At 44.6% G+C, this 12,815-nt stretch overlaps 1 protein-coding gene across 1 annotated transcript in view; it reads right to left on the reverse strand.

Annotated features, from left to right (window-relative positions):
• The window catches only part of asic2 (acid-sensing (proton-gated) ion channel 2), a 510,486-nt gene extending 497,878 nt beyond the window's left edge, over positions 1–12,608 (reverse strand). The window contains exon 1 of the mRNA XM_038779460.1: positions 11,200–12,608. Within this exon, the coding sequence (XP_038635388.1) occupies positions 11,200–11,868 (669 nt within the window). The 5' untranslated portion in view covers positions 11,869–12,608. The remainder of the gene's footprint in view (positions 1–11,199) is intronic.
• Positions 12,609–12,815: the final 207 nt, after the last annotated feature.

A 12,815-nucleotide genomic window follows, 5' to 3' on the forward strand; every position in this document is an offset into this window, starting at 1 on the left:
TAGTATGCTACTTTCTTATATGATACATAAGCTGCTACAATCCAAGGTGCTTGTATTTTTTTCAGTAGTTTTTCACTGACTAATGTTACATGGTTCACATGACGCCCATTTAGTTGCTTCAAGCGGCAGAGGCGGTACAAAAGTGGAAACCAAAAGCCATGTGACAGAAGGTAAACTAAATTATGTGTTCTTTATTTGAAGTAAAAGCAGCCCTCAATCTAGTCTCATCTGTTGCTGGCAGCTCCTGGGCACTGAAGACACACTTGAACTGACTTTTATTCACTTGTCAATTCTTTTAAACAATGTACATCCTGAACTTTTATTAGAACAAAGCTCCCTTGCTTATTTAATCACTTAAACTAACTTGTCTGTGGCTCACAAACTTTAACATTTGACAGTAAGTATTCCTACGTTGATTGGATTTTTAAAAATGTTAAATTCAGCGTACCCCATTGCAATTCAGAAGACTATTAACGTGATTAACACCAAGAAAACAATGAAGGGCGGTACGGTGGCGCAGTGGTTGACACTGTTTGGCTCTCACCCCAACAGCCTAAAGACTTGCAGGGCATGTGGATTGGCCACGCTAAATTGCTCCTAATCTGGCAAAAAAAAAATGACCAAGAACCAAGCTTTTGCATTTTCATGGATTTATAAAACTGCCAGAGCTGAATCTCACAACCTAACTTCAATTTCTATTTTCATGTTTAATAAATACTAGCTTTCATCATAATTCCATTTGTTTCAAAACATCCGAGCATAACATTTCAAAAGATTTCTGATTTGACACAGAATGCAAGCTCCACTTTCAGCACAGCTGGCAAAATATTAAAAACATAAACATTGAGCAGCAAAATAGTGGGACTCTTATTTGGAATGAGCGATGGTTCAAAAATGAACAAAATCAGCACATTTCTTTCCATCTTTTCGCTCGTTTTTTGAGGTCTTCGTTTTGGAGAATGACCTTTTGACATTGACACTGGATAGGGCACGGTCAAAACAGCAAAAGGTGCATCGGACAAATCAGGTACCATCAGTGCTTTTCCTACAAACACTGATTAATTAGAAAATCTCTTCCTGCACAGAGGAGTTCAAAAATCTATTCAGGGTTTCTTTGAAGATTATGTTTGATTCATTAAAATGATCAAAAATCAGCATCTGGGTTTCAAGGTTTATATGCCAGTGACTTGGCAATGCTTCATCTCATTCAAAATGATGTAACGGCCGGGATATTCCAGCCATTGGGATTCTCTGGCCGGGATTCTCCGACCAATCGCCGGGTCGGAGAATCCCAAGGGGGGTGCGAGTATCGCGCCCCGCCCCCGGCTTCCCCATTCTCTGGCGCCCAATGGGCCGTCGCCACACAGGTCGGGGGGCGTTGACAGCGGCCCCCCTGGCGATTCTCCAGGCCCCGATGTGCCAAGTAGCCGACGAATTTGGCCGAGTTCCGCGGCGTGGATTACTCACCTCCCACATGGCAGGACCTGGATGTGAGTGTGTGGGGTCATCCTGGAGAGGAGAAGGGGGTGGGGGGCAGGCCCCCCACGGTGGCCTGGCCCACGATTGGGGCCTGCCGATCGGCGGGTGGGCTGGTTCCGTGGGGCTCCGCCATATTGCCCGGGGGCCAGCGCGGAGAAGGGAACCCCCACACATGCATGGAAATACGCCTGCCGTTCTGCGCAGGCACTGACTCGCGCCGGCTGGAGCTGCGGGAACCACTCCGGCGGCAACCTAGCCCCCTAGAAAATGGAGAATTCCTCACTTTCGGGGGCCATTGACGCCAGAGTCGTTGGCACCGTTTTTCACGCCGGCGTTGGGACATTGCCCCATTATTACAGAATCCCACCCTCTGTTTCTGCCGGCAACACACCCCCTCCATCCCCATGGGTTTCCCGGCTGTGTGGTGTGGCTGCAATGGGAACTCCCATTGACAAGCAGTGGGAGTAGAGAATCCCGCTGCCAGCGAATGGCACGTCACCGAGAAACACTGGCTGGGGGGAGGCCAAATAATCCCGCCCAACATTTCTACTTAGCATTTACATTGTCTGATAATAAAGCAACATTTCTAAAGTTGGCTTACTGAATTGTAACACACCCAGAATAAGAAAACTTTATTCCAACTTACTATTGATTTCAAGCTTGGCATGTTCCTGAAGTACGTGAAATAACCTGTGGGTGTAAGTGATACACATGCCTGATATTTCAATCAGATAATTGTCATTCACTTTGGTTTACTTCTGTCATATCTTGACATCAGGAGCTCTTTTTCATAAAAGGTCAGATATAGAATGTTGGATCTGATTTAAACTGTACAAAAAGTTTACCCGCCTGACCTTTTAATGAATAATTCAACATATAGCACTGCATCTTTAGTTAATAGGGTTTCTTAAGGCTGTTGTGCATTTGTAACTTTAAGTGTTCATATGGCAGTGGTCCAGTATTAAACCTTTCTGACCTCTCCTATCCTTAATACTAAAATAAGAATTAACTCTGACAGAAGCCACAGATGGTTTTTGATTTTAACAATATCTCTGGACAGAGTTTGAAGATCTGCTATGTTTCTGCTGCCTTGTCACCTATTCCCAGTGTTTTACCAGAAGACTGTGCATCATTTCAGATCCTATGCTGTTGCTCTCTATGAAAGTACAGTGCAAAAGGTGTGGCTACCTGCAGCTTCTGATGCTGCTTGTCCTAATGCAACATTGGCAAATACGGAACTGAAAAACACAGCTGAGCCAACTACAAAGATTTTGGATTCCCTCGGACCTTCCGCTGTTGCATTACCAGTACATCGCTGGAAATGTGGCAAAAGCCATGTTAAACACTTACATGAAGATTCAGCTGCACCCCAATGATGTTACAGCAATACCAGGCAGAAAGAATGAAGAAATTCAAGAACAATCCCTCTTATGTTGACACGGTATGAATCATTAATCAAGAATTAGATCAAAGTTTATTCACTTATATTGAACCACTATTGAACTTGGGGCCTGTCTGGAATTCAAAGAAGGATGGTGTTCAAAACTAATGACTGAACACTACTTTTGAAATTATTTTGTTCCAATAACTTGCTAGTAATAGCTTCAGAATGATTACCTTCTTTATATATATATATCTGAATATCTGTCAATAAAAGAGTGCTGATTTCAAATATAATTCTTCAAACATACAAAAACCGTTTTGAAGTTTTATTTGGATTTATTCTTTGCCCATTATTAGCTGTGGGCAGCACGGTAGCACAGTGGGTAGCACTGTTGCTTCACAACTCCAGGGCCCCAGGTTCAATTCCCGGCTTGGGTCACTGTGTGTGGAGTCTGCACGTTCTCCCCGTGTCTGCGTGGGTTTCCTCCGGGTGTTCCGGTTTCCTCCCACAAGTCCTGAAAGACATGCTATTAGGTAATTTGGACATTCTGAATTCTCCCTCTGTGTACCCGAACAGGCATTGGAATGTGGTGACGAGGGCCTTTTCAGAATAACTTCATTGATGTGTTAATGTAAGCCTACTTGTGACAATAAAGATTATTATTATTTTCCTCCTATTTCCATCTTCTTGAAATGTCAAAGAGATAGGGGGTTGATGACTAGGCATTCTCTCATTCTCTCCCTGTTCCATCCTGCAGGGAGGTTATTGGTTTATTCCCTTGGTGAGTGCTGCTAAGATCAGGATTTGGTAGGGGAGCGAGGCATCAAATCATTTTCGCATCAATTTTAGGCATTGTCCAGTTTCATTCCAGAACACTTCACCACTATGTTCCAACAGTGTAATTATTTTAACAGAAAACGCACTGGCAACTGTGCTATGTGCACCAGAGCTGTCCTCACCAAGGCATTCTGGTACAGTTATGACACTCTCATCTAAATGACCTGTACACCAACAACTTGTTCACTGGCATTTAGGTTGGATTCTACCAGAACCAAACGTCTTCAGCCATAACATAGCCATGATGCAGACATGAGCACAAGAGCTGGAGGAGAGGTGAGAGTAGTTGGTGAGGGCAGCAGGGTAGCATTGTGGATAGCACAATTGCTTCACAGCGCCAGGGTCCCAGGTTCGATTCCGGCTTGGGTCACTGTCTGTGCGGAGTCTGCACATCCTCCCCCTGTGTGCGTGGGTTTCCTCCGGGTGCTCCGGTTTCCTCCCACAGTCCAAAGATATACAGGTTAGGTGGATTGGCCATGCTAAATTGCCCTTAGTGTCCAAAATTGCCCTTAGTGTTGGGTGGGGTTACTGGGTTATGGGGATGGGGTCGTGGTGTTGACCTTGGTAGGGTGCTCTTTCCAGGAGCCAGTGCAGACTCGATGGGCCGAATGGCCTCCTTCTGCACTGTAAATTCTATGATAGTAGTTCTTCTGGATATCAAAGCAGCAGTCAAAAGATTATGGCAGCAAGGAGCCCAAACTAAGCTGATCAATATTAAAGGGACAGCAATCTACTGTCTATAGTTGTGCCCGATCCAAGGAAAGATGCTGATGGTTGTCAGTGTTCAGCCATCACAATTCCAGGACAGACTCACCAGGTGATTTCCCCCCAAAAAAACGAATTCTGGGTCCAGCCTTTTCAGCTGCTTTATGAATGACTTTTCCTCATATATAGTGTTAGAGATGGGTCAATTTACTGCAGAATTTCACTCCATTTACAGCTCCTTCAATGATCAAGTCTATGTTCATGTCACTCTACAGCACAACTTGGACAACACCAAGGCTTGGGCTGACATGTGGTAGCTGTCAGATAATTGTGATCTCAACCCTGACAAACTCAGCCTCCTAAATTTCAGTTACATCCCTATCACTCAAGTGCCCCACTTGCTGGAATCATCACTGACTAGGCGTTGAGTGAACCAAATATATCATCACTGTTGCTATAGCGTAGAGCAGAGGTTGAGGGCACTGAAATAAGTGACCCATCTCCTTACTCCACAATGCTCCTGCACCATTTGCAAAGCTCACGTTAGCCCATATTGGGATACTCACCTGGATGAGTGCAGCTGTAATAACATTCAGTACCATTCAGAACAAAGCAGTTCTTTGTTCACTATATTCTACCACCAGTGTTCTTTGGCTTCAGTATGTACGAGTTACCATACGCACTGGAGCAAAGCACTGTTATTACTTTGCCAGAATCTCCCTTCCCTACAAATCCAAAATGTATATTGTAAGAACACCTTCAAGTTCCTCTCCAATTTGCACATTACGGTAGAGTTTTAGGGTTTCAAGGTATAAAATCCTTCTAATTGAAACTTCTAAAGTCAAAATGTTAAATTTCTAACACTAAGGTCTTCAGTTGTGCTTGACCGACAAGTACAAATAACTAGTATTTATGAATCAACTTGAATTTTATTTATTTAAAATTTTTCCAATTAACGGGCAATTTTAGCATAGCTAATCCACCTACCCTGCACATCTTTGGGTTGTGGGGGTGTAATTCACAGAGACATGGGGAGAATGTGCAAACTCCATACGGATAGTGACCAGGGGCCGGGATCAAACCTGGGCTTTGCGTTAGGACAACTCAAATTTATTAAGCAAGATTTTACAAATACTTAACACAAAAGCAGTGACAATATCGTTAAATTTCACCCTTCACGATGCAACGGGTTCTTGAGTATTGCCATCACAGGCAATGTCATTCTCTTCTCTCTCTTTGAAGTGTTGTTGAACTGTGTCCAGAAGAGTCATAGCCCAGATGCCATGCTAACACTCTGCCAACAAGGATTGCGACTTTCCAACTTTTATTTCCCGTTCTCTTATTCAGGAATAGTCTAAATTCATTTCTATTGGATGAACAAACTATTGGAATAATTTTGAAGGAGAGAATCTATCTCCACTCAGAGAGGCAAGGTTTGATCAGGAATAGACAGCATGGCTTTGTCAGAGGGAAGTCATGCTTAACAAATTTGATTAGATTTTTTGAGTATGTGACTAGATGTAGTGATGAGGGCAGGGAGGGCAGTTCATAGAATCATAGAGACATAGAATTTACAGTACAGAAGGAGGCCATTCTCCTATAGAGTCTGCACCAGTCCTGAGAGAGAGCACCCTAAATATAGTTTAGCTGGATGGATTTCAGCAAAGCCTTTGACAAGGTCCCACATGGGAGACTTATAAAGAAGATAAATGCACATGAGATACAGGGTAACAAGATGGATTTATAATTGACTTAGCTGTAGGAGGCAGAGGGTAATGACAGACAGCTGCTTTAGTGACTAGAAGCCAGTGTCCAGGAGCGTGCCACAGGCATCTGTGTTGGGTGTCGTTTTGTTTGTCATTTATATAAACAACATAGATGACTATGTGGCCGGTAGGATCAGTAATTTTGAGGGTGCCCAATTTTTTTTCCAATTAAGGGGCAATTTAGCATGGCTAATTCAGCCTGTAGATCTTTGGGTTGTGGGGGTGAGACCCACGGAGATACAGACTGAATGTGCAAAGTCCACAGGGACAGTGACCCCGAACCAGGATCGAACCCAGCTCCTTGGTGCCATGAGGCAGCAGTGCTAACCACTGTGCCACCCTGCCGCCCCTATCAATTTTACATTCTCCATTACTTTCTCACAATATTGATATTCCTCCATTGTTCCTGGGACACCACCATGGATTCCCTATTTTTCGTGAACCATCAGTGTAAAGACTTCAATAGTTGAAGCAGAAGACCCACTATTATTTTCTCTGGCAAACTAAAATAGGCAATAATTATAGTCTTGCCAGTGCCAACACAGATGAAGCACAAGTCCGTATATATTTTTAAAATACTATTGATTTGTTGTGTGCTGATCTCTGTGCTTCAAAGTTACGAGGAAATGCAACAGGGAGGACTGAAATGATTACTTCATCTTATATTCCAGGCAAGGTTTGTTTCGAATATTGCTTATGTACTGGTGCTATGAGAGTGAACTGTCCATGGTGCTGACTGAACAAAGCTTACAAAGCCATACCAGACACTATACATAGAAAAGCACTTCAGTGGGGTAAGGCCTTTGCTTTTTTAAATAAAGTTCCAGAGCAAGAATAATAAAAGTATCATCTACATTATCATACTTCAGCAAATGATCCATCCATAATTGAGTGAACTATCTTTTCCATTTTTGTTTGATCGTTGTTTTGTTTTGATGGCGCCAATTCTTGTTAGTGTATGGTCCCTGGGTAAATAACAATTTGCCCAGGTTGGCACTACTCATTTGTATGGCTGAATGGATAAGAGGTGTTCATCAGTTTTTTTCAGCTATAGAGACCATCACTGCCAAGCCTATTCCTCTTAATTAGCCAAAGTCCACACTTCTGGTCGCAGCATCTAGACAGCAATTGTTGGCAATCCCATTATTACTGAGGATGAGACTATTTAATGGGTTACATGACCTTGCACATATTATGCGAGAACAGTTAATTCATGTATGACTTTGTACATTATATTATAATATGTACTCTTCATAATTCAAGCTATATCAAATTGTTGGATCTTTATGTTCAGGAAACAACAGAAGTGGTTGGTACCTGTCTGAGTGTGACAGCACATACTACCTACTTTACATTGTTAAGACACTGCCAGTGTGTGGTTATTTTACTTTAATACAACTATAGCTTTCCAAAATGTTTATGCTTTTAGACAATGCCGATATTCTGAATGTTACTTTAAACATCTACAGATCAGTGTTAATCTGTTACTTATTTTCATTATTACACATTAGCTGCTTAGGTAGCAGTGGTCATTCTCAGTTTCGTAACATCCTATGATCTGCATATGACCAAGTTTCAACCCCAAGTGTGATGGCTAACACAATGCGCCAATCCCAGTGTGGCCATGTGTGTTTCTATACAACACTAGCAGTAGCAGCATGATGATTTTCAGAATTTCAGATTGCTGCAAATTTAGTGTGTGACCATTTACACTGTTATCCAACAACTGTAGTAGTGAAGCTAACAGAAAGCATGTAACTCTGCTTGATGTGATCCAGAAGCTGTCAATCAAAGCTTGATGTTTATAGACATTGGTTAGTTTCATAGCTGATCACTTCAAAGTCAAAGAACCTTGAAGGGAAATGAATGAACAATGCTGACAGCTGGGTGTGGGTGGAAGCTGTCAATCACAGCCTGGTAAAATTAATATCAAACAAAGTTGAATGAATGGCTTGCAAATCAAAGATCTGAGGGGTTTTAAACACAGCTGACTGCTTTTCTCTTTCCAGGAATTGACAGGTACTGCTTCCTGTGCTTGAGCCAGCAGATGTATTGCCCAGGTGAGTTTTAAGGCAGTGATTTTTTTTCACTCCATCTGTCTGGACTGCTTTCTAGCTTCCAGGCAGGGTACTATCTTCTTGGAGGTCTCTGGGGATGGAGGGGCGGTCTCCTTATTTAGGGGATCTCTGTGGGGGATTTCTTTATTTAGGGGGTCTCTAGCAGGGTCTCTTTATTTAGGAGGTCTCTTGGATCTCTTTATTTCGGGGATCTCTGTGGGGGGTGTCTGTTTATTTTGGGGATTTCTGTGGGGGTCTCTTTATTTCAGGGTCTCTGTGGACGGGCTCTTTATTTCGTTATTTCGGGGATTTCTTTGGGGGGGTCTCATGATTTCTTTATTTAGGGGATTTGTGTGGAGGGGGCTCTTTATTTAGGGATTCTCTTTGATTAGGTGGTCTCAGGTGGAGGTGGGGTGGGCAGGTCTTGCGTTGTGGTAGGCCCTCCGATGGACTTTGGCGCACCAAATAAGATACACGTTTGTCAGGACTGCACCAATTCTCATCCACGTGATTCTGGCCCAGAGGACCAGAGAATCACAAGGACCCGGAGACTATGGTGCCCAGTCCATTAATAGGATGCAAATGGGCCCCTCTGGCGCAAACCTCGATCCCAACACGAGGGGGAGGACTGGAGTATCGACGGCGCCAATCTGTTTTTCCCCCAATGCTGGATTCTTTTCTACATCGGGAACTCTGTTCCAGCAGCGGAGAATCCAGCTCCCGGTTGTTGGTTATGCAGTCATTTAGATCTGTCGATCATTTGCAGCTTATGCTGTTTGGTATGCAAGTAGTCCTGTGTTGAAGCTTCACCAGGTTGACACTTTTTAGATATGCCTGGTGCTGCTCCTGACATGCCCTCTTGCACTCTTCATTGAACCAGGATTGATCCCCTGTCTTTGTGTTAATAGTAGTGTGGGATATGCTGGGCTATGAGGTTACAGATTGTGGTCGAATACAATTCTGCTGTCTGCTGCTGGGAACAAGACTATTGTGCTCAGAGCTGGACAACACACTATAGGAAGGATGTGAAGGCATCAGAGAGGGTGCAGAAAACATTCACGAGAATGGTACCTGGTGTGAAGAACTTACTGTAACGTAGAAATTGGAGAAGCCATGGCTGTTCTCCTCAGAGAAGAGATGGTTGAGAGGAGATTTGATAGAAGTGTTTAAAATCATGAGGGATCTGGACAGTTAGGGAGAAACTGTTCCCATTGCTGGAACAGAGGTTACAGGTTTATGGTGATTGGCAAAAAGGCGATAGCGACACGAAGAAAACATTTTCCAGGCAGCAAGTAGTTACGACCTAGAATGCACTGCATGGGGCTGTGGTGGAGACAGGGTCAATCATGGCTTTCAAGGGGGATTTAATTTTTTTTCTGAAAAGGGAGAAAGTGCAGGGCTGCAGGGAGATGGTTGGGGAGGGGGGGGGGGTGACATTCGGTAAACTGTCAGCACAGACACAACAGGTCAAATGGCCTTCTTTCATGCTGTAACCATTCTGTGATTCTATGTTATCTTATCATTACCGCTATCTGAGTATCATATATTTTTACCACATGGAAAAACAGATAGTGATGCTACTTTTGTACTGTCCTAACAATGTGTCCTCACCTCAATCTGAAGAGCACCCTCTACTGCATCAGTGGCATATTTCCATTTGCTCCAAATGGAAACATCTCTGGGGTCTTTTTTTCCCCTTACTGGAATGGCTAAACTTGTCGAATTAGCCCAAAGATCATATTGTGTTGAAATCTTAATTTGACAGAGTTGAAACTTCCATATCATCTTTCTGGGTGTATATGAGTCAGAATTTTAGCTGCACCAAACACTAGCTCAACCAATAATAGACTTCATGGAAATTAGGCTGAGCAATAATGTGATAAGATATATGCCTTTGAAACATAACAGGAAAACTGGATACAAATGTGTTAACCATTTGTCCAACAGCGCAATTTCAAAATATTTTTTCTTTTTACATTAGAAACAAAATCATACTTCTACTTTTCTACTATCACAATGACATTCTGCTGCTATCCTGACTTGCCATCTATACCAAACATCTATTCCTTGTCTAACCATAGGATGTGTCGAGAGTATATTCTCTATATGGTGTTCAAGTTTGCATTTTATATAATACATTGGACTGCTATAATGTAATATTATTGTGTCAGTTGTTTGTAATGAACTGCAATGGTATCTGATACCACAAGCTGTGTCTACATAAAATTATAATTTTCACAATCCATATTCATTAAGAGCATAAGAGCATCACAATAGTTTAGATCCGTTGCAGCCTAGGCTTTCTTATCCAGCAATATGGAAATATAGAAACAGTTTGTGGAGTGGGCTGTTTGTCAGTTTTCTGTAGTAAAGAACCTGGATCACCTCAAGTTGCTAGAGAAAAAAATAAACATGCCAAACAAATGTGGTTTGTTTGGTCTGTTAACAAGTGAGGGTGGAATGCGTTGCCATGTCCACCTTGATCCCAGGTATCCAGCAAATAGTTCGATTGCGCGGCCTAACAACCAGCCAGCTTCACAGTAAAAGTGGAACGAACCAGTTCAGGCAAATCCTGGAATGACAAAAATAGCTGGAATGACAGCCAAGCTCTGAAAGGATCTGGACGAACTGTTATTGATCAAAAACACGCCTTTACATATCCATCTTGCATTACTTAATTTCAATGCTATCAAGGTGCACACCTTGACAACACGAGTATTGTTTTTGCATTTAATATTCTGTGACGTCTAATACGGTCATGTGATGTGAAATAACAGCTGGGATGGAGCAAGTCATCAGTTAGGACATTTCAATGAGATACATGAATGGTTCTGAACTCAACTCATTATATAAAATGCATGCACCACACTCGAATGCAAACTTTTTTTTGGGGGGGAGGATAAGGTCAAAGAGTAATGCAACATTCCCCAATAGATTGTTTTTCAAGAAAGGAAGAAATGGCAAGACTCACTGAGGTAAAGTTCTGCGGCCCGCACATATCCCCTCGGTATTTGCAAGAGAGGAGCATGTCATCCAACTGGTGACCCAAGCGGTCCATGAAATCCAGGCTGATGCCATCGAAGCTCCGGGGCGGCAGGAAGAGTCGGAAGTCGGAAAGTTTCTGGAACCACTGCTGCCGGTCCTCCCTGATGAGCTCGATGACCAGGGGGCGGGCGGTGCGGTTCTCGGTGAGCAGCCCCAGCCACTGGCCCGCGTAGTACAGGTCACCCTTGGTCAGCTGGTAGAAGCGGACGGGGTTGTTGTTGCAGATGGTGAGCGCGGGGAAGTTGAGCTCGCGGGTCCACTCCATGTGGAAGCGGGTGTGGGACGGGAAGGAGAGCAGGTGGAGGAACCGGTTGGAGGACCAGGAGATCAGGAAGCCCAGCGAGGTGCAAAAGGCCAGGAACCAGACCACCCGCTGGTGCAGGGGGTAGTGCTGCGAGCAGATGTAGCGGATGCCGTGGATTTTCGCCTGCTTGGCGAATGCCAGCGTGACGGCCGCCGTGCCCCTCCCCGGGGGCTGGGCGCGGGAGCCTCGAGCTTCCCGAGCCCCCTCCAAGGCCATGACTCCCGCCCACCGGTGGGTCACTCCGACAGCAGCAACTTCCTCCAGGCAAAAGTGGAATCTGCTCCCCCACATTCAGTCAGCTGGGCTGGAAGGAGTGACTACAGCATCAAAAAAAACCCACCCAAGTTCAGACGGCCCGAGGAAGGAGGGAAGAGAGACAGAAAGAGAGAGGAGAGAGAGAGAGGAAAAGCCCAGGTGGCCACTCGCCAAAGATTTCACCACAACTTTTCCACACGCGGGTTGACGGGCTTCATGTTAAAAGAATCGTGAGAGAAATCCATCTGGAAAACAGGTCCCCTCTTCCATTTCATCAACTTTTAATCAGTGCTTTCTGCCTGCCTTGGGTCAGGGCTAGTGCCAGGTATGGACGACAATCCCACTCACTCAAATTCACTCACACCAACTCATGCTGCTGACTTCAAAGGCACCGACAAACTGTGCGCTCTCCAAGGCGAACCCCATGCTTCTTCTTGCAGCTGGAATTTGCTCAATGCGCTAGATTTCAGCAGTCACTTTAACAGTGGTGGGGGTGGTCTCTGCTCCACACTCGCTCCTCTCCTTCATGCGCCGTGCCAGCTGGCAGCCATCACCCTGCCCGGAACTTGCTCAGGCCACCAGCGCCGCCGAGGTGTTTGCCTCTCCCTCTGCATTTGCTTCTCACTCCTCGGCCGCCGCTGACGGGGAGAGCGCCGGGCTGCTGGCTTCACTCGTTTCCATGCCGACACACACCACTCTGGTCCAATACGCCCGGCGCGGATGCCTCTTCCCACTTTGAAGACCCGGCTTTCAATGAAGGACTCGGGTGCCAGCCAAATGTGTAAGGGGGAGGGGGGGGGAGGGCGCGCAGCCAATTGTGAAAAAGGGCAGGGAGCGCCCCTCGCCAATAGGCTGTAAGTGGGTAATGATTAATTCATAGACAAGCAATTCTACCCACCACCCCCTCCTCCCCCAAACACACAAAAAAAATAAAAGCTCACGTTTAACCTTTTCGGTGCATTTACTACCCTGGCCGCACTTTG

This window comes from Scyliorhinus canicula, chromosome 19 (assembly GCF_902713615.1).
Source record: "Scyliorhinus canicula chromosome 19, sScyCan1.1, whole genome shotgun sequence".
In the NCBI taxonomy this organism is placed as follows: Eukaryota; Metazoa; Chordata; class Chondrichthyes; order Carcharhiniformes; family Scyliorhinidae; genus Scyliorhinus; species Scyliorhinus canicula.